The sequence below is a fragment of the Heteronotia binoei genome, chromosome 21, assembly GCF_032191835.1.
Source record: "Heteronotia binoei isolate CCM8104 ecotype False Entrance Well chromosome 21, APGP_CSIRO_Hbin_v1, whole genome shotgun sequence".
NCBI lineage: Eukaryota > Metazoa > Chordata > Lepidosauria > Squamata > Gekkonidae > Heteronotia > Heteronotia binoei.
This window is the reverse complement of record NC_083243.1, coordinates 134,964,417-134,989,465: the sequence shown is the minus strand read 5'-3', so window position 1 is coordinate 134,989,465 and position 25,049 is coordinate 134,964,417. Positions and strand designations below refer to the sequence as shown.

Genomic DNA, 25,049 nt, shown 5'->3' with positions numbered 1-25,049 from the left:
TGGAACCTGCCCTGAGTCTGCTTGTGCAAAGGGCGTGAATAAATTTCATGTAACTGAGAGAAGCAGAGGGAGAAGGGAGGATGTAAATGGGGGAGGGGATGGGATAGCTGTTCCTATAAGCTTCTTTCTGGTCCCCACTGGATTCTAATACATAAACTGCAGGAATATTCTGTACAGTAGCAGCATGATATTGTGTGATGTATGTTTAGATGCAATTAATCTACAAGAGTATCAAATCCACCATGAAAATGTTATTTTAAATACATAGACAAGTGGAAACCTGGAAGGGCATGCAGGGGCATCTCATTTCCCCCTCCCAACTATTTCCTTTTTCTGTTCTGAAAGCCTCCCATAGCCCCCCTTCCTTCTCTCCTTCCCATTCAACAGCCAAACTACATTTATCTGCCCCCGTCTTCAGCTGGAAAACGTCATGATGCAACGTCGCCCCAGAGTTGGAAACAACTGGTGCTTGCACATGGGACTACCTTTACCTTTACCTTCAGCTTTCCCTCTCACCCCTCATCAGCCTCTACCAAGGAAAACTATGGCTGTTATGTGGTACCAGCCACTGGACCATGGCCACTTGTACAGTAGGGAACCCTCCAAGAGTTGTTTGGGGGACATTTCCCCTGTATCACCCACACATTATTTCCTCTTTTTCTTCCTCCAGGTAACTTCTATATCCTATTTCTTTTCCCTGCCTTATTCCCTCCTTTTTAGCCAACTTACCTTTTATCTACTTCAATGCAGCTATATTATTTATCCACCACAGTTCTCCATAGTAGGGACCAAAGCACCTTATATTATTCTCTCCTCCTCTTTTTAATGGTCAAAACAACCCTGTGAGATAGGTTAGACTGAAAGTATGTGACTGCTCCAACAGTACCCAGTGAACTTCCACAGCAAGATGGAGAATCAGACCTCAGTCTAGCAGACTGTACCTGGAAACAGCTACACCACACCGGCTTTAACAGGGTGGCTGCCATTGAACAGTAGCAAGCAGCTAGGCTTAGTTGAACCAGGCAAATCATATGGTATCAAGTCACTCAGTGGATCCTGCCAGATGGGGCTGGTCCCAGTTAGCCCTTTTGAAAGGCCAACACAACTCTGAAAAGGACCCTGCCCCCTCCTTAACTTTTACTCACAGAAACCAGGTCTGAAATACTATGATTGCCTAGCAGTAACTACTGAATGTTTTTTTACAGTTACAAGCACTCTTTTTATCATTTTGGGGTTTTTAAACTTTCTGATGGTATTTTCTTTTAGATTTCATATTTTTCTGCAAACGTTGGGCATTTTTCAGGTTTATAGAAAGATTCACAGCTCCAGTCCCCTGAATTTAAGTATCACCAGATTTGTCCAACATATTTTCTGTAAACCTGGAGAGTTTTTCAGGTTTGTAGAAAGATCTGTCTTGTTCATTCACAGCTCCAATCACTGGATTTATGTATCCTCCAATTTGGCCTTCTTTGCTATTAGAATATATGATGTTGATATAATAATGTCTATTTCAGGTCAAAACACAGTGTTCACCAAGTCTGCAACAGAACTCTTCTCAACTCATCTTTGAACAAAGCACATTTGTGTTAAATGAGAGCTCACAGAACAGTGAAGTAAGAGACTGGAATTCCCAAAATGTTTTCATAAGAACAAAACTCAGCAACATTGAAAAACTTCTGTATTTAGAGAAGTTCTGTCAGCCAAGAAAGAGAAAGTATGAGGACAATGCAGAAAACCGTGACAGCCAATAAAGCAGAAACGTAATTATTTTTGAATCCATGTTTTATAAAATCTGCTGAGAAACATCTCCCTTTTCTGTAAGAATCCCACACATATAGAAAATAGTACACCTTCCTACAGTTCTTATGTCTTTAAATTAAAACCTTTTAGAATAAACTTTCCCCCCTTAAAGTTACCAATATTACTGAAGGCCACAGAATACTATTCATTTGTACTAGAACTATCCTGCTGACTCCCTGCTTCTTTTCTACCTTATGCAGGAATATAAACCATTTTTCATTATTACAGAAGCTGGACAAATTTGAGATTTGTTTAAGTTTAAATTTATTGTTTTTGCATACTGGAGTTCAAATTATTTTATGCCAATCATATATTTTGAAAACAAATAAAAACTTGACAAATTCAGTTGGTTTACTGTAGCTGAGCTTCCATCTGAGAAATCAAATCATAGGTGAAAGAATTAAGTATCAGACAAACTGAGAAGACTGTTTTTCACTTGATTCAAATTCTGTTTCCAGGAGTTTAGTGTGTCATACAGCTGTTGCCATTGTTGTTTTCCAAAGGTCCGGTGCGTGCTATGACTAAATGAAAATAAGTTCAAAAAGAAATTAATGTGGCAAGTATACTAAAGCTGCGCTTTCCAAAATTCTTTGTTATACATCAACACATCTATTTAGATGTGATAGGATGACAATACTTCATCTGTCGGGGAACATTTCTACTCTTTGTACCAATGCTTTATATTGCCAGCTAGCCTGGTATCTGTTATCTTCACCAGCTCCTTAAAAAAAGGGGGTGGAGGACAAAACTCATTAGTATTCTCACCACTGTTTAGCCATTAAATGAAATGTGCTGGAAAATAGGACTCTTTCATTAAATAAGCTAATCACATTCAGTCTGAGCTTTAATAAAATTATGATAAATGGCAACTATTTAACTACAGGCAATGGATAGGAATATCTTGATTCTAGTTAAAATATTAAACAGATGTATAAGCGTTATAATTAGCACTGGACTCACTCCACAGAAAGATTTAAGGCTCACCTGACCACGACTTTTCTCTGTGTTTGATCAATTTTGCAATGCACCATTTTTGTCTTTACAGCTGTAGAAAAAGAAAGATAAGCTGAAAACTGCCTTTAAAATTATTAAAATGTTAAGTGATATAAATTTCTGAAATTCTCTAGAGCAGGTCAGTATAAATATACCCTCTCAAAGTATATTCCATTTACTAATTTCAAGCAAGCAAGCCAAGAATGTGATGTAACAAGGAAATCATTAATGAATATGTTATGAACTTTTACAAGCATCTCTCCATACACAAAGCACCCATTTTATTTTATTTTAAATAAATAAAAAGTATTATGTACATTGTAACAGCAAAGCTATATAAAAAGATTTTTGCAGAATATGGCAAAATGTGCCATATATTTAACTACATAAGAGCCTACATACAAGTCACTTATTCCTTACCATCAATAACAAATGCTTCTACATCATCAGCTCCAATCTGAAGTTCTTGCTGCATGGTGTCAAATGAAATTTCCTTGTTTTCTACTGCCATTCCCATAAATGTGAGCAGTCTCATTTTTGCCATATTCTGTTCATGTAATAAGCCTGTATTTTAGAACAGTGAAATACAAGTTTTCAGCAATAAATGCAAATTAAAAAACACAATACGTTCATATTTTATTACATATAATTTAGGATACAGTCAACTTTCTTAAACTGCTTTGCAGAGGATGTCCCTCTAACATAAACAAAACAAAGCAACACACACAAAGAAAACAACCAGCCAGAGGAACAGTGTTTTTGAGGGTGTAGATGCAGCCTGGCAGAAAGAATGTTTGTCATTTTTGTCACCTCTGTTCGTACTTCCTATATTGGTCTGTGCCAGCTCAATTTTAAACATGAGCACTGCTCTAACACCAGTATAAAGTTTTCACAGCACCAACACAGCACCATACTGTGGGTCTGTGCAACTCAAGGCCTAAAGGCCAACTGTAGTCCTTAGTTTTGTAGGGTCTTGGGAAAAATTCCAGAATTGTAAATTGCCCAACCTACACAAGGGGTATCAACAGATTTGCACTCTGCAACCATCTTCTTTCAAAAGTCAGAGGTGTGCAGTGGAGCTGGTACTATTTTACCAGCCCGCTGCGGTTAACCAGTCATGATACACGGCTTTGCCGGTGCCTGAAATTCCCAAAGCATATGAATTACTGGGAAAGTGAAAGCCTTTTAAAAAAGACTCTTGCCAAGCTCAATGGCAGATACCAGAATAGAGGTGCACAGACTTCTATGGTTTGGGGAAACAGACAAAATTAGGAGATTACAAGAACAGAGAATAGATAGAGATCTGGAGAATAAGCACCAGTATAAATTGGCCAGTTTTTCAAATGACCAGCTGCTATGGCTTTTAAGTTGTGCGATGTTTCATTGGGTTCACCAGCAGACAACACTTCTTTTTTTTTGCTGGTCTATTGGCAATCCTGAACAAAGAAAAAAGGGGATGGCCTCTGGTGATATGGAAAGGAAAACAAAGGTCACAAATGAGATATATAAAAATCTGAAGTGGGAAACGAGAAAGAGTGGGAGTCTCAACTGATTTGAGTACAGAAACATGATGTAAAAAGGGAAAGCAATACAAAAAAACCTGAGATGGCCCAAAGGAAGAAGAAATCCCTTTGATGGGGTGCAGAAAGAAAAAAAATGGTTACAACAACAGATGTGGGTGGACACACCTACACCAACCATGAGAAATAGAGAGAAGAACTCTAAACCAAAATAAGAGAGGGAAACTCATAATCCAGCAAACAGAAGTGATAATATGCTGTGGTATGCGCAGAGAAAAAGGGGGTTAACCCAGAACGGGCTCTGTAGCACTTTTTTTCCCCTCGCAGACAAAACAGTAGTATGGTCTTTCTGAGTTCGTAAAACTAAGGCATGACAGTTGACACACACTTGTTAGAACCTGATTTCTATTTTGTAACAGAAAAGCAACCAAACATGCATCTGATATGTTAGATGTTTTAGTGAAAGCCATTAAAGTGCCCTTAAACTAATTTATATTCTTATGCAGCCTTTCTTGCACTCTACCATCTCTCCACTTTACAACACAGAATGAGAGCTAGCACAGAACTAAAATCTGCTGTCCTCTTTCCTACAAAGCAGATCTTATTTAGCAAGAGGGAACAACTGCATTCAACAGATACCAAATATGCTATAAGAATTCAGAAAAGAGGAAATGAAGAATTCAAACACCCTTAAGGGGGTATATGTTTCAAGGTTCAACCCTAAATGCCTAGGTTCTTCATAGATTTACAGAAATGGTTACAATAATTATTTATAAAGATACATTTTCATTTCCTACTTGCTGTTACTTGCTTATTATTTTTTATTATTATGATTCATTAATATGAAGTTTTGCTTACATTGGTGTTGGAGAGGAAGAACAAAAAAGGGCAGTTACGGCTATCTTTTAAAATTCTATCCAAATATTATGCATTCCCAGAACTTTAGGGCAACTTTCTGATGTTCCCAATACATACCAATATATAAACAGAAAACAAAAGTACATGCGTACTTTTAATTCAAATGTCTGCAAACTATATCAGAAATCTGAATGAAATTTTCAGTAAAACAGATCCACCTATATTTCAGACTTGGGAAAAACTAAATGAACAAGATAACCAGAGTGTTCAACAAATATTTGGAATTAATAACATTGTTACATGAACAGAAGAGCAGGGAAGCACATTACTACCAGACATAATGTTGTGTTAATTAGGAGTAATTATGATGCAGGCTATTTATCTTGCAGAGTTTCAACAGAATGTGATCATCATAATTCAAGTGAATGGGAAGCTCCAGAAACTATTGCTAACTGGGTTTAATGGAAATCTACAAGCTCCAAAAATCAATTAGCGCACATAAACCCTAATTAACAAATGCAAATTAAGTGTTAATTACCCTTCTAATATAAAAAGGTTGCCCATACTACCAGATTAAATGTGAACACGTTAGGGCAATTCACAGTTGACATACGGTAATACAACTGTTGGCCTAACTTGTCAGCATTAACATTAACAGATTGCAACAAACTGATGCCACTTGTGGAAGCTCTTTCTAAATAGCTTTTTCTCATTTTCATGAGCCTTGCAATGAATTTTGGACCAAAACAAGATTAGCTAGTTGATAAAAAAAAGAGAGGGGGAGAAAGGGAACAGACCAGTTTGAAATAAGGGACTGCAGCAATGCATGGTATTCCTTACAATCCATTACAAGATTTAAAAACTCTAGCTTAGTTATTGGGTTATCAAAAAGGGTTTAAAAATTACGCCAAGACACAGGGTGCAATCCAATGCACAGTTAGCCATACTTAATTCCCACATGGGGAACAATATTTGAATACACTTAACTAGCCACAACCTAATGCACAGTAATGTACTAGAGTACTCTTAGTTACTGAAAACATAATGTCTTCAGGATTCTTGTTAATTGTGTTCCTAAAATTTTGTTTAAAAAGTCTATTATACAGTTTTCTTGTATGAAGTCAACATGTATTGTCACAAAAAAACAAAACAAAAACAGTTTTATGGAAACATTTATTCATTACCAGTTTATCTAAACCTTAATGCAGTAATATATAAGCCTGCATCATTGAACAATTTCTGCATTGTCACTGACCCTTGTCCTAAAATGCTGCAATACAGAAAAAGTAATTTTCATGCATACAATAGCTTATGAGCCAGTGCTCCTTTGAAACAGTCAATTACACATCAATGGAGGAGTGCCAAAGTGTTAATTACCACTCCTTTTTCCACCATGTGTAAATAAAACGGTGCTGACATTAACATTCCATCTCAAAGCTTCATTCTAGGAAACATTAACTGGGATAGAATGTGGTTTGTTAAGACTCATGCATATACAAAAGAAATCAAACTCATGCTTAAGAACATTGGAAGCACTCTCTCTTATTGTACTTCATCTTTATCAGAAAGATCTGGTTGATTCACAACTTGATCCTATTCAGAGCTTTGGTGGTGGAATGTGCTGTCAGGTTGCAGCTGACTAATGGAGACCCTGTAGGGTTTTCAAGGCAAGAGATGTTCAGAGGTGGTCTGCCATTGCCTACCTCTGCATAGTGACCCTGCACTTTCTTGGAGGTCTCCCATTCAAATACTAAGAAGGACTGACCCTGCTTAGCTTCTGAGATCCGATGAGATCAGGCTAGCCTGGGCTTCTAACAGAACATCTAATCTATGACAAGGTAGCAGAGTTTGCATATCTCCCAATCAGTTTCTCTGCTATACATTTTTATACTGCAGAGAGATGGGTCTGCACCACAGCCCTTTGAATGGATGAGCCCATGATTATACCATGCTTGTCCTTGTTGCAACAAACTGTGGCTTGTATGTGGAGTCTGTATTTCAGGATTTACAGGTTCTGTGTCTTAATATTAAAGCTAATTGATTCACTACTACCAACATCAAATGATGACCTGTATGCATGAAAAGCAATCAAAATACACAGGAAGTGCAATGCAAAAGAAAAGTGAGCACCTCATTTAGAGTAAACAAATGTCACAAAAGTCAATGGGGAATTTAGATGTTCCACATAATGGGAAGGGAAACAGACAGGATAGCCCCCATCTGCTAAGCTAGGCTTCTCCAAGCAGCAGAAAGCTGTCCACTTAGTGGTGTACCTGATTCTCAACTGTTTAATGAATCTGAAGGAAATGAGGATAGCTAGCTAGACTTTACACCCAAAGGGCCAATCTAGCTTTAAAAAAACTCTGAATGCACCCAAGAGTAAGTCATCCCTCCACTGCTGAACAGAAAAACTCACAAACAGAACTGAAGAACCCAAGATAAATACCAAATATTAACACAGTTAAAGTATCAAAAAAGTTAAGTGAAGTGAATAATTTATTGTACATGGCCATTGGTCATTACAATATAAGAGCACATTATAAAAAACACAATATAGAATTTACATTCAAAATACCAAGCTTAAAAACCAAGTCAGGTTAAAATTGTATGGTGCTTCTAAAATTTCAAGTATACAATGTTTAAAATAGTTAGACAATATTAACTATGCTGAACTATGGAGCTCAGTGTGATGCATTACTAGGAGTCACCTTGGATCTAACTTCTAGCAGCAAGTGCAAAGAGTGCTACCCTACATGAGACCAAAGGATTGATATCTGACAGTAGAAAAACCAGCTTTTCATTGTCAGGAAAGTTATTTATTTGGCTCAAAATTCCAGATAAAAATCTGATTCTTAGGTCTGAGTATGAAGGGCAAACCATTATGTAGAGTTAGAGAGCTTCCACTGCAGTTCCACATATACATACACATTGTTCCTGTGGATTCTTGGTGTATCTTCCAAGCAGCAGTTCTGTGGGCACTGTCTGAAAATGGAGTGCAGTAAATGCTGCTCTTAGGCTATAAACTGCAATATGACAAGTAAGAGGATTTTAAATGGTCTTTTTTTATCCTATGATACCATGGTGCAGATTTTGACTGGGTTATCAGTGTGTAATAATGCATCCTCATTATATACCCATTGACGCATATCCCGGATGTTCAGGGAGGATCTAAGTAAATCGTTGGACACAGTGTATCATGAGATGGTGTTGTTATAAAATTCAGCATGAGTTTTGTCACTGCTTAATAAAACAGAGAGCTTATTTCACTAAGAGTTTATTTTGGAAGCTGCTGAAATTTCAGCTTTGATTTCAAGATTGCTATGTGAGCTCAAGCCCTAACCTAATTCTGCTCTCATTAAGGCTGCAGGCGATCCTTTAGGCAAAAGCAACAGCCGCCTCAAAAAAAAAAGAAAAACAGTTTTGCACAGTCTCCAAGCTAGTCAGTATTTGTTCCTTCCACCCCCAGAGTTCTATCCCATACAGTACATGAGGAATTACTTTGGTAGTAAAGAGCTTAACAGCAGGATCTATTAGGAAACCCCCTTTAGTTTGGTAAAACCTCAGGATTACTCCCAATAGCTTATTTGCAGTTGATTTAATGGAGGCTACGTGGGCGTTCCAGTTCAATGCTTCACTAAACGTTAGACCCAGATATTTGTATATCTTACACTGTTCTATTGGAACCATGGATGGAACTGAAGAACCCAAGATAAATACAAAGTATCAACACAGTTAAAGTGTCAAAAAAGTTATATCACAAGAGCCAGTAAGAGGGTCTTCTTTTCTGACAAGGCCACACTAGACTGACATTGGAGCTACACCACAGAAAAGATAATGAGACATACATGAAAAGAAAAACTTACCAAGAGAATCAATGAAGTCCTTGTTGTTTTGATAAAATCGGACATAGGATGCTAACTTAGCACTCACAAAAATAGTCAAAAGCTTTAAAGGAAAACATCAATAATCAGAACAGTTTGAGTAGGATAAAATTAAAAATTCATGTTATTCATCAAGTGTCTAATTGATATTTACAATCAAGAATGGAAATTTGCAATGTCTAAACAAAGTTAACTATTACATCCAAATAATGCTCACAAAACATTATTTACTGACTTAAAAGAATTCTGTAAGAGTATAAGAACTGCTTTGCCCAAGGAATCTATAGTCTACCACTGTGTTCCTAACTGAAGGCAGCCATAATATGCTGGATAGTTACAAAAAGCATAACATGAAGGACCTTAGAGTTGAGAAGTGGAATATAAATCAAACAAATAAATGGTAATGTACACTCTATTTGTTATTCATATTGAGAAATATGCACCCTTGGAATGTGAAGTTTTATATCTAGTTTTTAAGACTATTCACCCTGACTTGGCTAGCCCAGGCTAGTCCAATAGAATCAGACCTAAGAAGCTAAGCAGGGTCATTATATACCCACTGACGCATATCCCGGATGTTCAGGGAGGATCTAAGTAAATCGTTGGACACAGTGTATCATGAGATGGTGTTGTTATAAAATTCAACATGAGTTTTGTCACTGCTTAATAAAATACCTGGTCAGTATTTGAATGGGAGACCTCCAAGGAATACCAGAGTCATGATGCAGATGCAAGCAACAGCAAACCATCTCTGAGTGTCTCTTGCCTTGAAAACCCTACGGGGTTGCCACAAATCAGCTGCAACTTGATAGCACTTTCCACACCATTAAGGTTGTTCATCTAGTGTCCATGAATTACTTTTCCTTTAGAAAGTTGGTGGCCATTGTAGCATGCTTGTGGCAGTTAATTCCATAATACAGCCATGCACTGAGTAAAGCACTCTGTTTTATCTGTCCTGGTTATATTACAAATCAACTACAGTCGAAGATCTTAAATTTTAGTATGCTAACAGTAAAGGAGAAAAATCCACTTCATTCATAACTTTTATAATTCCAATCATTCTACTAGTTCTCTATCTCCTAAACTAAAAAAAACAAAAACACAAATTCTAGCTTTTCTTTAGAGAGACTGCAGCTACTCAATCATGTCGGATACTCATCTCTGTGTTTCTCAGCTTTGCAGTGTTCTGCACGTCATACTGCTCTTGAAAAAAGCCACCTATTCATTCCCACTCCCAGACCACTTATGAATAACTTACATAGAAGCAGTTAATTTAAGAACAATCCTACTAGATCAGACCAGTGCTCCAACACCCAGGAAGGCTTGGGACCAGAGTCTGGAGGCCCTGTTATTAATTCTTGAAGAACTCTACTGGCAATTGTCTATTTATTCCTACCTATTTCTTTTTGCCCTTTGACCATAGATAGAAATCCATAAAATGATCAGTAGGAAATAATTGCAAGGTGAAAAGTATTTTAAAGTGACCCTGTGTGAAAAGCTTCTGGCTTTCACTGAGTTTTTTTCCCAAGGAAGCAGCACTTCACATGACTGTAAGATGGTATAATGGTACAAGATGACTGTAAAGGGTGGGATTTAATTAAATTAATTTAAAGTATCAGATAATCATAATCTGAAGGAGCCCACAGATGAAGTAGATAATGTACATATCTAGATGGACTACAGTGAAGATGTATCTGCCTGAAATATCAAATAATTTTGATGCATTAGAGGCTGTCAACTGAAGTCATCTGTGAATCAAATAAAAACTTACTATATTAATCAGGTGTGGACAACGATAGCTCTCTAGATATCTACTAGTTCTCTATTTCCTAAACTAAAAAAAACAAAAACACAAATTCTAGCTTTTCTTTAGAGAGACTGCAGCTACTCAGTCATGTTGGATACTCATCTCTGGAGAGCTACCGTTGGCCACACCTGATATATGTCATAATCCAGGAGTTTACATTTCACAGAAATTCTGTGAAATGTGTACCTCACTGTGCATTACACCTAGAAATGTTTAACTTTTACAATTAATATTCAAATACTTACATCATGAATAAGTTCTCCTTCCAAAAACTTAACTGGTTTTAAGGCAAGAAGATGATCAAAAAGAAAAGTATTTGGATCCTTCAGTGCACGGACAATACACCTAATTAGAAAATAAGGGTGTCCACATTTTAAAAATTATCATATGCTTTTAATTTCTTTAATCAGTCGTGCAAAATGTCCAAAAGTTATTGGGAACTTAAGGTTATTCAGCTTCCTCCTTTGCAATGATATACAACATAGCATGAATTTAGTGGGTGGGGGAGGCAAGGGGAATAGAGGATGATGCAGTTTTGAATTACATTTTAAGGGTTCTTTGGGGCATCCATAACACAAAAATGCTAAAAGCAACCCTATTCAGGGTTTCTCCATTACCTGTGAGCATCAACTCTAGCCTGAGAAGCATTGTCCTCTGTGTAACTTCCCAGCAACTCTACCATTACTTTTGCTGCACTGTCACTGTGGAGAGAAAAATTCCTTTGAAAATAATGTTAATAATATATTCAAATAATTAAAGTCCCTAGAAAGTTATGAATCAAATGGAAAATGCAAGTGAATGGTTTTGACTTCAAGTGAAAATTTATTTACATGATTTACTATAAAACATCTGGTTATATTCATTCAAATGTAGAGTAAGGCTGGAATAAAGGAGCATATATAATCTGCTGGGAGATTTTCTGTTAGTGAAACACAGAGTATCATCTGCTAATTTAAGTGGTATAATTGGGGTTTAAAAATAATTGCACTAGTTTTCTTCTGAAAATTTCCAGGGGTAAGATGCGAACAAAACAAAGAACAAAAAAATGGCTATATTCAAATATCAAGGGGACTGTGTACTTTGTCAAATGAAATCTCTGCTGTCCCTTTACATCTGTTTTTTGAAGAATAGCATTTATGTAAAGCTTTTAGGTCTTGAGAAAATTCCACTGATTTTCATAACAAAATTAATTTAGTTTCTACTTCTGTCTATAGACCATTGTGGCAATCATCCTTAGAAGTTCTACAGGGCTTTTAAGCAATCCTTGTGATTAAAGGTAGTCCCCTATGCAAGCACCAGTCGTTTTCAACTCGGGTGACGTTCGCAACATTTTCATGGCAGACTTTTTACCATTCATTGCCTTCCCCAGTCATCTACGCTTTCCCCCCAACAAGCTGGGTACTCATTTTACCGACCTCGGGAGGATGGAAGGCTGAGTCAACCTCGAGCCGGCTACCTGAACCAGCTTCTGCTGGGATTGAACTCAGGCCGTGAGTTCAATTTCCAGCCTCAGCTAAGAAGAGTGAAGAAACCTTTTAAACTTCTGGATAGGGATTTTGTGGCTCTGGAAAGGCAGATCATCTTAGCTAGGCTTTTATTTGGCTTTTAGCTAGGGTTTGAGGGTTTGCTTAGGGAAGGAAGGTTATTTTAGTGATACAAATAAGCATTCTGCAAAGGGCCCAGCATTCCTAACTGGGGTGTGCAGGTTCTGCGGTAAGGTGCTCTGTGAGAGGTAAGAGCAGTCTGGAACCTGCCAAAGTATCTTGTCCAGAGAAAGAATCAAATCTCCCCTCAGAGGTTATTTGCTTTATTTGAAACCCAGCTTTACTTTATATATCTAAATCCAAGTAGTCAGCCATGTTGGTCTGAAGTAGTAGAATAAATGGGAGTCAAGTTGCACCTTTAAGACCAACTTAGTTTTATTCAGAACGTAAGCTTTCATGTGCTCTCTAAGCACACTTCATCAGATGAGGACTCCGGTACAGTGAGCAAAGCCACACATAGCTGGTAATCAGTGGCTCAGAATGCAAACTGGTACAAATTCTAAGATCCAATGATAGTATAGTAAAATTATCTGGTAGGGAGTGGCTTAGAATGCAAAATGGTACAAATTTAAGATTCAATGACAGAATAGTAAAATTAACAAATTGAGCAAACCTTTGATCTGAGTAGCATGCAAAAGCAATAAAACAGTAATATGTCAAAATGGGAGAATGTCTGTTAATGACTGTATTGTATTAAGCCTGGGTCAAAAGGAAGGTATTTATATCTCCGAATATTTCCCATCCAACTAATTACCAACTAATTACCAAGATTTCCCATCCAACTATACAGATGCATGCTTGAGTCACAGGTTCAAAGGCTACTAAACCACTATCTATTTTATTACTAAAGAATGTAGGCTATTGGAAACATCAAACATTCTCACACTTTTCTGGGAGCAGGTAAGAGTTGTCTGCGTGAACCTGTGGGAGAGGCGACTTGAAGGTAATGCCAGCCAGGCTGCAGCATAAACATCCTAGGGCCGGATGGATTTATTACTACCCACTGGCTGTAAAGAAGGGGGGAGCAACATAGAGATGGTGGTCTGCTCTTTCTCTAGGAAGTCAAGAGAGGAGGGAAATGAGTGTGCTTGACAACAGGGCTGTGGGGAGAGTGGGGGAGGCAGGGAAGAGCCTGGGGGGAGCAGCAACAGCGAAAACGGGGCTGCGGGGAGAGCAGGGGAGAGCGGCAGCAGCGAAAATGGAACTGCAGGGAGAGCGGGGGAGGAAGGGAAGAGCTTGTGGAGAGCGGCAGCAGTGAAAATGGGGCTGCGGGGAGAGCAGGGGAGGCAGGGAAGAGCCCAGGGAGAGCGGCAGTGGGGAAAATGGGGCTGCGAGGAGAGCGGGAGAGGCAGGGAAGAGCCTGGGGAGAGCGGTGGTGGGGAAAATGGGGCTGTGGGGAGAGTGGGGGAGGCAGGGAAGAGCCCGGGGAGAGCGGCAGTGGGGAAAATGGGGCCGTGGGGAGAGTGGGGGAGGCAGGAACGGGTGGAAAGAGCCTGGGGAGAGCGGTGGTGCAAAAATGAGGGAATGTCTTTTTAGCCACTGGTGCCTGCAGGCTGCAGCAGGCGGGTTCTCCAACTTGGAGATAATTTGCGAGGGGGGTCCCAAGATTTCGACTGCCCTAGGGGCCTCCACAGGGTTTAATCCGGACCTGCTCCAGTGCAATGTCCCCCTTTGGCTGTGGGTTTCCAGGTTAGAGTACTCACTCAGGCACCCATTTATTTGTAAGGAGACAGCTCCAGCAAGCAACAACTTCAAATAACCCTGCCAAGTGAAATTACCTGCTCACCATTCCATTGAAATACATTATAGTACGGACAAAGTTTCAAGAAAAATCTGGAATGGATTTTCTATTAAGGTATCTGGGCCCAGACATACTATTCTGTGACCAGAATGACAGCCCCCATAGTGAAATGACGGTCCCTGGAAGCTGAAGAAGTGTTTTGGGATTGGAATGAGGGCCCCCAGAGTGGAATTCCATTCCCAGAATGCTACTGCTACTCCCAGGGGCTGTTGTTCCACTCTGCACCTTGTCATTCCAATCCTAGAACAAAGATTCTATTGCTAGGGACTATCTACTCTGGGGGCTGTCATTCCAGTCCTGGAGCACTGTTTCTATTGCTAGAAACAGTTCCAGAGTAGTCTATCTGGGCACAGAGACATCAATGGAAAATCCATTCTAGATTTCCTTTTTGCAGGCTCAGAAGAGCTTCCTACTGAAGCAAGCAAAGACAAGGTTGAGGGAGCTGGGAACTTTGGCAGCCTCGAGCTTCAAAGGGTGAGGACAGGCAGGGAGACAAGGAGTGGGGAGAAAAGAGCTGCAGGACGGATAAAAGCTATGAGCAGGTTGGTTCTGGCCCATGGGCCATGTTTGATACCACTGATTTAAAGGGATGCCTTTAAATGGTTTTTGCAAGCTTGGAAAAGGCATTTAAAGAAATTTACAAATGCCTTCTTCAAGCCATGACACTGGTGTCAGCGTTTCTGCCAATGCAAATTGCCTAGGAGGTTGATGGGGGCAGGATGGCATGAACTGAGGTTCACAAACCATGAACCAATGTTTTTTTTGTTTGCAATTCAATTCTTGCCCATTCCTATTCATGATGGATAGGTCTATCAGTAGTGAACAGCTGCTGTGTCAGTTGCTGGCCCTCCAGAACACCTGGTTGGCCACTTAGTGAGACAGGAATTCTGGACTAGATGGGCCACTGGTCTGATCCAGCAGGACCCTTATCTTTTTGTTATGATCTGTGAAGGCCACCACTTGTGCCCTGGACCTCCCACTGACTATCATAAATCAGTCACTATATCAGGGCATCTTTCTTGGCCATTCAAAGAGACAGTTATCTGTCCAAATTTTAAAAACTGTCTCCACACAAGTTATATGGCCAATTATCACCTAGTCTCTAATCTGTTCTTTCTAGGCAAACTGAGAGAGCAATAGCAGACCAACTTTAGGCTGTTGTGGTAACTCATGTGCCATTGTTCCTTTTCAGTCTGGCTACAGATCAGGCTATGTGACAGAGACAGCTGTGATGACTTTAGCTCAGGGGTGGCCAACGGTAGATGGGGCTGATGGGAGTTGTAGGCAAAAAACATCTGGAGAGCTACCAATGGCCACCCCTGCTTTAGCTGATGACCTTGGTATGAACGTAGACAAATGCCATGCTTCCTTGTTACTCCTAGTGGATCTATCTGCAGATCATGCCATCCTGTTGAGTTGTCTGGATGCAGAAGTGGGTATCAGGGGATGTGCCTTGGAGCATGGCTTACAATGTTTCTCATGGACCGGACTCCAAAGGTTGCTGCTGAAGACCAACACAAGGTGCAGTCTTATTCATCATTGTATTCAACCTCTATGTAAAGCTTTAAGAGAAATCATTAGTAGTTTTAGGACTAGGTATCATCAATGTGCAGATGACACTGTGATCTATATTTCCCCAACCACATCCCCTGGTGATGTCTTGAGCAGTCTTGAGTTGCTCTCTGATTATTGTGGACCAGGTGCTAAAAGCAAATAAATTCAAATTGAGCCCAGACAAGACAGAACCGATGCTGGGGAACCTGGAAATCTTGAAGGACACTGAGCTTCTCACTTTCATCGGACTTCAGCTGACCTTTGCTGATTCAGTTAAGAGTCTAGGGGTCATAATGGACCCAGCACTGCTGCTGGGAAAGTAAGCTCCCATGTTTGTGTCATTATGCAAATTGTGTAAAATAAAATTGCTCAGGAGGGTATTTGTAGAAAGGTAATAGGGCTTTAGAATGGTTCAGAAAAGCGGTTCTAAAGGGATTGTGTGCTGCAATGTTTTAAACTTATGTAATACCATTTCTGCTTTGTTTAACATATCATGCTTAATCATTTAGATTTAAGTAACCCTAGTTCTATTGTTTATTTATTTATTTGAAATATTCTATGCTGCCTTTTCACCCAATTCAGGGTCTCCCAAGTTGGTAACAATTACAATAAAAGATTAGAACATTTGAGACACTAAAAAGCATTTAAAATACAAAATATATAGAACACTTGAAACAACGAAATAAAACATAATAAATGCACAGAATACACAAACAGGGATGAATGCTAATAAGAGTTAGTGAGGGAATGTCAAGCCAAACAAAATAGTCTTCACCTGCTGGCAGAAGACAACAATAGAGGGAGACAGACAACTCCTTCTGGGGAGGGAGCTCCAGGACTGCAGTGCCACAACTGAGAAAACCCTTTCTCTAGTTGCCAGCTGTCCATAATCAGCTGGAGGGGACACTGGAAGCAGAGTCTCCAAAGATGACTGGAATAAATGGGTAGATTCATGTGGGAGAAGGCAGTCCTTCAATTATGCGGGCCCCAAGCCATATAGGGTTTTAAAGATCAATATCAGCACCTTTAATTGGACCTAGAAGCAAATTTGGACCAGTGTAGACAGAACAAGACTGGGGTGATATGATCCCTATGAGCCATACCAGTCAATATTCTGTAACTACTGTCACCTCCACACAATCTTCAAGGACAGTCCCATGCAGAATGCACTGCAGTAATATAATTCAGATGCAAGATCTTTTCTGCTCTTGAGGGCTGCAGCTGGCTCAATAGCCAAAACTGGTGACAGGTGCCCTAGCCAATGCTGCCACCTGTTTATCCAACAGGAGGCCCAGTTCAGCAGCATTCTCAAGCTAAGAACCTGCTCCTTTCAGGGTAACACAACCCAATCTGGGAGATAGCCCCATTCCTTTATTCAACCATACCTCCACTAGCAGCACCTCTATTTTGTCAGGATTAAGTTTCAGCTTGTTAGCCTGACTCCAGGCACCTGCTTACATTGCTTATGAGTTAATTAACTTACATAGTGCAATCCACCCTGAGTCTCAGTGACAAAGACAAACTATAAAATAAATAAAAACAAATTAAATGTGTTCTAGTATTTCGTGCTGATTACCTTTTTTTGCAGTCCACTAGTACATCATATAATAAGCGAAGAAGAGTATGTTTCTTTTCTGTGTTGAGGTTCCAATCTGATATCCATTTTCGAACCTATAAAAAAGAATGTTAAACACAAGCTTTTAAAAATAGATTGGCCGTTGAGAAAAATGAATATGATTTTAACTTTAAAAATGCAAGTATATTTTAAAACAGACCATGAGAATGTGAAAGTTAGAAAATATTGTCCTATATTCAAATTAAGGTCAGCAGCCCTTAAGCACAGGTTTGTGTATTAAATACCTGTAGTTATTCCAGTAGGGCTCAGTTTGTTGTATGATCTTTCCATTAATGAATTACAAACACTGTTTGTGTGGATTATGGCCTTTTGATTTAAATTGACATCTCTGTATTTATGATATTGCTTAAATTTGATGTGTTTCATTTAATGTTGTTGTAATGTTTTTAATGTTGTAAGCCACTCTGAGCCCACTTGCGGGATAGGGTGGGACATAAATTGAAACATTAAATTAAATTCTGTGACTGGGAACCAAAGAACTGCACACAAGTAATCCTAAACATAAGCCACTTTTAGCTTGTTTCTCAAAAAAGTAGCCTTCTATGTTACATTGTAGCACAATTCTGAAAATGACAGGAACTTCCAAAGCAGTATGTAAATATACGATTGAGGTAAGCAATTCAAATTAAAAATCCACTGGGGGTATGTCCAAGCTGTTGAGCATGCCCACAGCAGTTCCTTGGACCTTAGACGTTATTCATGGCTTTACATTTTAGGGAGGGTGGGATATAAATTGAATAAAGAAAATTAAAAAGTTATACAGTTAATACGCAAGCACTATCCAACTGCTTACCTGCTCCAATTCAGTTGGAATGTACTGGATAGCGCCGCAGGTGGAGGCTACTTTAATGAGGCTGCAGTAGACTGTATACCTGGCAGGGGTATTCTTATCCATGCCATGGAAGAGATTACTCAGCCTAAACAATAACAAAAAGTTAATTTTCTCAGTGTTTGTAATTCATTCATGGAAAGATCATACAACAAACTAAGCCACACTGGAATAACTACAAGTATTTAAACTTTAAACCTAACAGGTATGCCACGTCAATTGAATTTTGCATCAAAGAATCTTTAAGCACTCAGGGTTTTTTTTAACTGAGCCCCATATGCTTTAGCAGTCATATTTTATTGATAGAAGAGTCTTGAGTCATCAAAAAATGCCATGCAGCAGAGCAATGTGCAACCACCACTAGAACATGATAGTATCCAACTCAATGTATGTATAATTACATTCTCAGATTCTCAATAGGTGCCAAAGTACTCAAAACTCTTACACATTCTTCCACAGATATTCTGGCCATTTTCAGGCAGCCTATTTATTTCATTTTAGTAACTGATTACTAACAAAATTAATTAATTTACCAGTTCAGACAAACCCACTTGTGTCTCATTGGGGAAGCATGCCTGATAACAATCTGGTGTGCTTGGAAGGGCTGCCAGGTCCTTAACTAAAGGGGAGGGGTGTGTGTTGTTTCAGTACAACCTAAAATGGTGCTCCCACCGGGAGCATTCTCTTAATTTGGCCAAGAATAGGATTGTGGCTATAACACATTTTTTCCATCTAAGAGGTAACCAATTTGTTCTGGCTGCCCTGTGGATTTTCCAGGCTACAGTATCTCACGTCTGCTGTATAGGATCCCTGTGTGGATTCAGAATTTCTCTAGAGAGGCTGAATGCATTAATGCTGTTTTCCTGCGCAGGATTCTTGGTCTACCTAATTCTGTCACTTACTTTACCCTCTGTGCTGAACTAGGCTTACATCTTATCAAATTGCAGGCAGTGTCATATGCTATCGAGTCTTCATTTTAGTTGGAATGTACTGAATAGCGCTGCAGATGGAGGCTATTTTAATGAGGCTGCAGTAGACTGTATACCTGGCAGGGGTATTCTTATCCATGCCATGGAAGAGATTACTCAGCCTAAACAGCCTTCATTTTAGCCCAACAGTCTTATTGCTCTCCTCCCTACAGACTCCTTACATCTTGACGTGGTTACGATTTATAGTGTCCAAAATTAAATCCACTGGAATTGATCTAGATTCCCTGGCCAATTCTGATGAAAGGGTCATATTTTGGATTGTCCAAAGGAGGATCTTGAAACCCAAACAATCAATGCTGGTAGCTCTGGCGTTTGCTCCCCACGTTACTTTGGCCTCTCTTTCACACAAGATTCTATGGCACAGTATCTTTCCAACCTGATAAATCTTTTACATCACAGAGCCTTTATACTAGCCAGACTTAATCTTTTGCCTTTGACTGTCTTGAAAGGCAGATATAAGGGTATTCCTTATAAGGAAAGAGTTTGCTCCTGCCTCTTTAATGAATCTGATTCTGTGCAACATATTCCTTTCCACTGCTCTCATTATTCTTCTGTGTTACTACTTGTGTTAGTACTTGATTTGGCCTCTTCTCCCTTCTGCAAAACCTATGACCAATAATGATTTAGCCTTTTTGTTATCTGACAAGTCCCCCAAAATCACTGCATCTGTGGCTGAGTTTCTGTCATGTGTATGGAAGTTAAAGACTAGAGAATACAATATATAGATCTATTCTGCCTGCCTACTCTGCCTTTTTAATTTCAGTGGGTTTTGGTTGGTGGCAACCACCTTTTATATTTTTAGGTGTCTAGTTTTTGGACTGTCTGTTCCTGTTTTATTCTATTACGATGCCATTAAAGGTTTGTTTGACTGATTAAAGTGGGGGGTGGGGTGGGGTGGGGAGTAGGGATGTCAGCTCCAGGAAGGGAAACTCTTGGAGATTTGGGGATGGAGCCTTGGGAGGACAGGGATCTTAGTGGGGTACAGTGCCACATAGTCCACCTTCCATAGCATTCATTTTACCCAGTGAAACTGATCTCTGTAGTCTGGTGAACATCGCCCCCCCCCCACACAAATTGAAATTTTCCTCCATGGACTCTGTTAGCAGAAAAAGGGTTTTCTGGGTCAGAGTTGATGGTTGATTGACACAAGAGTAAATGTGCTGAAGCCAATGGGTCTACTCTTGTGAAAAATCTGCATTTAAAGATGCTTGCACTTTCCCCATGTATTGAAGGAAGCAATGAGAATAGCAAATGAGGTTGAGAATCCAAATATCTCTATGGTGCCACTATTATTATTATTATTATTTATTAACTTATATCCCACCCTATCCCATGGTGGGCTCAGGGTGGCTAACAACATAAATAAAATATATAATTAAAACCAGTTAAGTAAAACAAGATGACAGCAAAAAACATACATTGCTCAGAGCAGTGTAATACGCCTCCTGTTAGGCATTAGCAGGATAGCGAGCATCAATAAGCTTGCTGTGGGAAGGGAAAGCCAAGATGGAAGAGACATCCACTGCCTCAACCAAATGTCTCATGGAACAACTCTGTTTTACAGGCTCTGTGGAACTGTAACATTCCACAGGGCCCTGATTTCAGTTAGGAGCATGTTCCACCAGGCTGGGGCCAGGGTAGAAAAGACCCTGGCCCTGGCACAGGCACTGATGTGCTATATTTGTTTGATGCTCATTTAAAAAAAACCTCAGAGAGCTCATGTGCATGCAAGTGAAAGAACCCAGCACTGTTTGAAATAGCCAGATCGCAAAGACAGTTCATTAATGGAAGGACATTCATTGAGTGAAACTGCTGTTCCCTTTATCTCTTTACTCGGAATTTGGCCAATGACACATAACATCCTAATGTGAAAAGGTTCTGTATCTTTCATCTATAATAATACTGAGGAAGGGCAAGTATTACTCCCATTAGTCACACAAGGCACTCACAGTTGCAGTCTAAGAGATGGTCGTTCACCTTCCCGAAATTTGACCAGTTTCTCACATAGGCTTTCAATCAAGGCTTCTTGCTTGTCAGGTTCCAGAATAAGTAGCAGAGACACTACACTGTTCATTACACTTTCAACATCTACAAAGAAAACAAAAAGGATATTTGACCATCATTAATTTGTCCTTTCCTATAAACATTCCAGCCATTATTATTTTTTATATTGGTAACAAGATATACACAAAAAACACTTCCAAAATCATGGGCCTATTAAAAATGCATTTATGAACTAACACACTGGCTTCTGCCAGCAGCTGCTCCCTACTGTGCCCATCATCAATCAGTCACTCTGCAGAAGAGAGAGAAACAGTTAGGAAATCTCCACAGGCTTACTTCTATAAACATGTATTTAATATCATTAGCCACCTTGGGTATGCCTTTTGAGAAACAAAAGGTGTGATATACAAGATGTACTAGTTCTAGAAATGTTGAAGCCATGGGGGAAAAGATATTTAAAAACCCTAGAAATTTTGGAGGAAATGCAGATATATGCAATACTTACTGTCCTATCAAATCCAAATTAATTTTACTGCTTTAACATAAAATATATCATTTATAACTTACTTTGCATATAAAACAGCAATATTTGACATGTTTATGAAACCTGTTATAAATTCCTTCATTTCATACAAGCAAAATTGCAAATATACCCAATACTTGACAAACTACACGCTGATGCACCTTATACTATCTTGACACAAAGGATTGAAAGGGACGTCCAGGTCCATCCAGTCCAACCCCCTGCACAATGCAGGAATCCCACAAATACCTCCCCCTAAGATTAACATGTACGTAAGATTAACACATACCTTAATCCTTGCTATCTAGCTAGAGAGAGCCAAGTTCTCAATAAAATTTTAAGTTTTCCAAGGAAGCTTGGGTGAGGTTTCTGCCCCACCTCCTTCTGATCTTTTTTCCCCTCCCTCCTGTAAGGTGCAGAAATAAGCTCCTTTATATGGGTAAATATAAATCAGTGGTTTGAGAGAGGTTAAAAGCTCAACCACTACAAGTCAAAAGAAAGCTTGGGAAGAAATGAAATCGCTATATGCTCTCATGAAGATTAGGTATTCTTCTAGGTACAAAAATAAATCTTGGATTTAAGAGATGTATGTCTGCAGCATACCTACCTTTAGTTATAGTTAGTGCTGTAATCCTATACACTATTATGGACACATATCTGCTACCAAACTCAAAACACTTGCAAATTACCTTGAAGAATGAAGTCTGTTTCTTAACTGGAAGGCACATTGTTTAACTCAAACTGCACTGCAACCTTCCATCACCAGCAATTAAAACATTTCCCAATATCCTTCTAAAAACCTGCAGACACAAACCTTTATCATCATCTTTTAGGCACACATCGCAGGCCTCGATAATCTGTGCCAAGTCAACATGAAGTCCACCTTCAGAATTCTCTTCAGAGATCTCAGCTCCCTTAGATTTCAGGTAGGCCCTAAGTTCTGCAGCCTTTTAATGAAAGAGAAGACAGGGGTATCCATGCATAGTGCAATATACCTAGCAACTCATATAAAACTTCAACAATAAAAAAACTACTGTATATTTTTATTCATAAATGCTATTAATAGAAAACAAAACTTAAGAAGAGTTGGTTTTAATACCCCGCTTTTCCATACCCTTAAGAGTCTCAAAGTGGCTTCCAATTTCCTTACCTTCCTCACCCCACAACAGTCACCCTGTGAGGTAAGTGGGGCTGAGAGAGTCCTTAGAAAAACTGACTGGCCTAAGGTCACCCAGCAGGCTTCTTGTGGAGGACTGGGAAATCAAACCTCATTCTCCAGATTAGAGTCTGCCACTCATAACCACTACACCACACTGGCTATACAGTTTAAGTAGAGCAGTCTAAGAGAAAGATCGTGTTAGAACTGTATAAAGTAAAAGTCCTGAGGTAAATAAGATATTTAAAAAGCCGGATGATTCAGGCACTATTTCATGTAATTTACTATCCTTATTTGTACAATAATTGTCTGTGCATTCACTGTTGTGGGAAGCATATTACATTTCACAATTTCTACGTAGGAACATAAAAAATCCCTGCAGAATCAGTCCAGTGGTCCAGCTAGGGCAGCATCCTGTTTTTCACAGTGGCCAATTGGTTACTTGGAAGGGCCAATGAGGCACAGAAGTCAAGGCCCTTCCATGATGCTACCTCCTGGCACTAATATGCAGAGGCATTTGACCATTCCCAATATAAAGACCAAGCACAATGTTTTTAATAATACCTTGCTCCCCCCCCCCACTTGGTATATGCCAGGCCCATAGCTAAGGTAGGGCCTCAAGGCCTCCATGATTTCTGCCCCAACTTCTCATCCAGTTGGCAGTTCACTAGTCTCCCCACCACTGCACCCTCCATTCTATCCAGCCCTCCTGGGTGGCAGAGACCAGCTCCGTGGTGCTTAGCTTCCAGTGTGTGTTGGCACTAGCATGCACACCCCCTTGCTGCACACCCCTGACTGCTTCTCCCTCCTTCACACAAACTTACCCAGCGGCCCCCCCTTTCCTGGCTATGGGCCTGGTATGTGCACACATATGCAACTCCATTTAGTTAATAAATGGCACATCCAATGCTAGCCAGTCCTATAGCAGCAGTTCCCTTATGGCCACAGTAATGTTTCAAGGGATCTAGCATGGGCTCAGGCAAGTGCTCTACTGAGAACTATAATAAACAGTCTCTGATGTGGTACACCGCGGCCTGTTAATATCCCAGCTAACAAGAGCCAGACAACAATATTGCCCTTATTTCAAGATATTAGTTCCAGAACGCCAAACAGACTTCCCCAATTTCCAAGCTTCTCCCTGCACCTATGAAGGTAGTAGTCGCGGGGTATCAGATACCTTATTCGCATTCTTAGTTACTTCATAATAACAACTGTGATCTTCCTATTGCTTCTTCCTGACCCAGAGCTACTCGAACATATGTAAGGGATCGGATCGCTGAGAAATTCCAGGATGGGGGGCACAAGAAAGCTCCTGCAGCTCCCTCTTTCCCTCGGACACTAGTTGCTTTTAATTGCAGGCTTCTGGGCTCTAGTCAGGGCTACCATTTTAAGCACAATTTCTAGGACGCTGGAGCAGTGCGACTGGCTCTGTCAAGTGCCTTTTTAGGACTGGCCGCAGGACAAGCTGGGAAAAAGGTAATTGCTAAAGAGAGGAAGAGCCAGCGAGCAAGGAATGGACGAAGTTGAGCGCCTCCACGAACTATCAACTCGACCTGTCCTGCTGCTCCCAGGCGGCAACCACCAGTCCCCAGCCCCCTTCGTGCTGGACACCCGCTCTCCTCTCGCCGAGGGGAGAGAACGTTGGCAGCCTCCGATTCCACAGAGCAAACGGGGGTGTCTGTCGGGGGGGGGGGCTGATGAGAAGGAGCCACCGTTTCCTGTTCCCACCTGATCTTCCTCAGTGATATCGATGAAAGCCGGAACGCTCATGGTAGCAATGGCTTCGCTCCTCGCTCCACCACGCCAGCCGACCGGAAAGGCGTCGAGCGCTCGCTAACCTGTTGCTGAAACGCAAGTTCCGCTTCCGGAGCACAGCTGCCTCCTCGTTTCTGAGTACTCGCGCTTGCTCTTTCCCTAAGTGTAGAAGGCTTGGTTGTGGGCTGGTGTGGGAATTTGTTGTGCGTTTGTGATTCTTAAATCGTCCCTGAAATTCGGGTCGGCACTGTCATTCGTCTTCCCTCCAGCCGTTTCCCGGACCCGCGAGTTGCACGACTATTTAAAATGCGCGTGTGAATGGTATTGCAAGACGCGGGACTAAATAGTGTCATGTAATTGTTGGTCTGCGCACAAGATATACTCGCTTCTTAGAGAAGA

General features: G+C 40.1%; 2 protein-coding genes across 2 annotated transcripts in view; one reads left to right on the top strand and one right to left on the bottom strand.

Moving 5' to 3' along the window:
- Positions 1–2,208, top strand: part of CCDC73 (coiled-coil domain containing 73) — a 115,667-nt gene extending 113,459 nt beyond the window's left edge. Inside the window, exon 16 of the mRNA XM_060262386.1 lies at positions 1,515–2,208. Coding sequence (XP_060118369.1) covers positions 1,515–1,751 — 237 coding nt within the window. The 3' untranslated portion in view covers positions 1,752–2,208. The remainder of the gene's footprint in view (positions 1–1,514) is intronic.
- EIF3M (eukaryotic translation initiation factor 3 subunit M) lies at positions 2,048–24,839 on the bottom strand. Its single transcript, XM_060262910.1, has 11 exons — positions 24,624–24,839; positions 22,554–22,686; positions 21,162–21,300; positions 18,188–18,311; positions 17,335–17,429; positions 11,477–11,560; positions 11,105–11,204; positions 9,035–9,116; positions 3,214–3,357; positions 2,785–2,845; positions 2,048–2,321 (listed from the first exon to the last, which is right to left on the bottom strand). The coding sequence occupies exons 1-11, from the start codon at positions 24,663–24,665 to the stop codon at positions 2,201–2,203; spliced, it is 1,125 nt and encodes a 374-aa protein (XP_060118893.1). The 5' UTR covers positions 24,666–24,839; the 3' UTR covers positions 2,048–2,200.
- Positions 24,840–25,049: the final 210 nt, after the last annotated feature.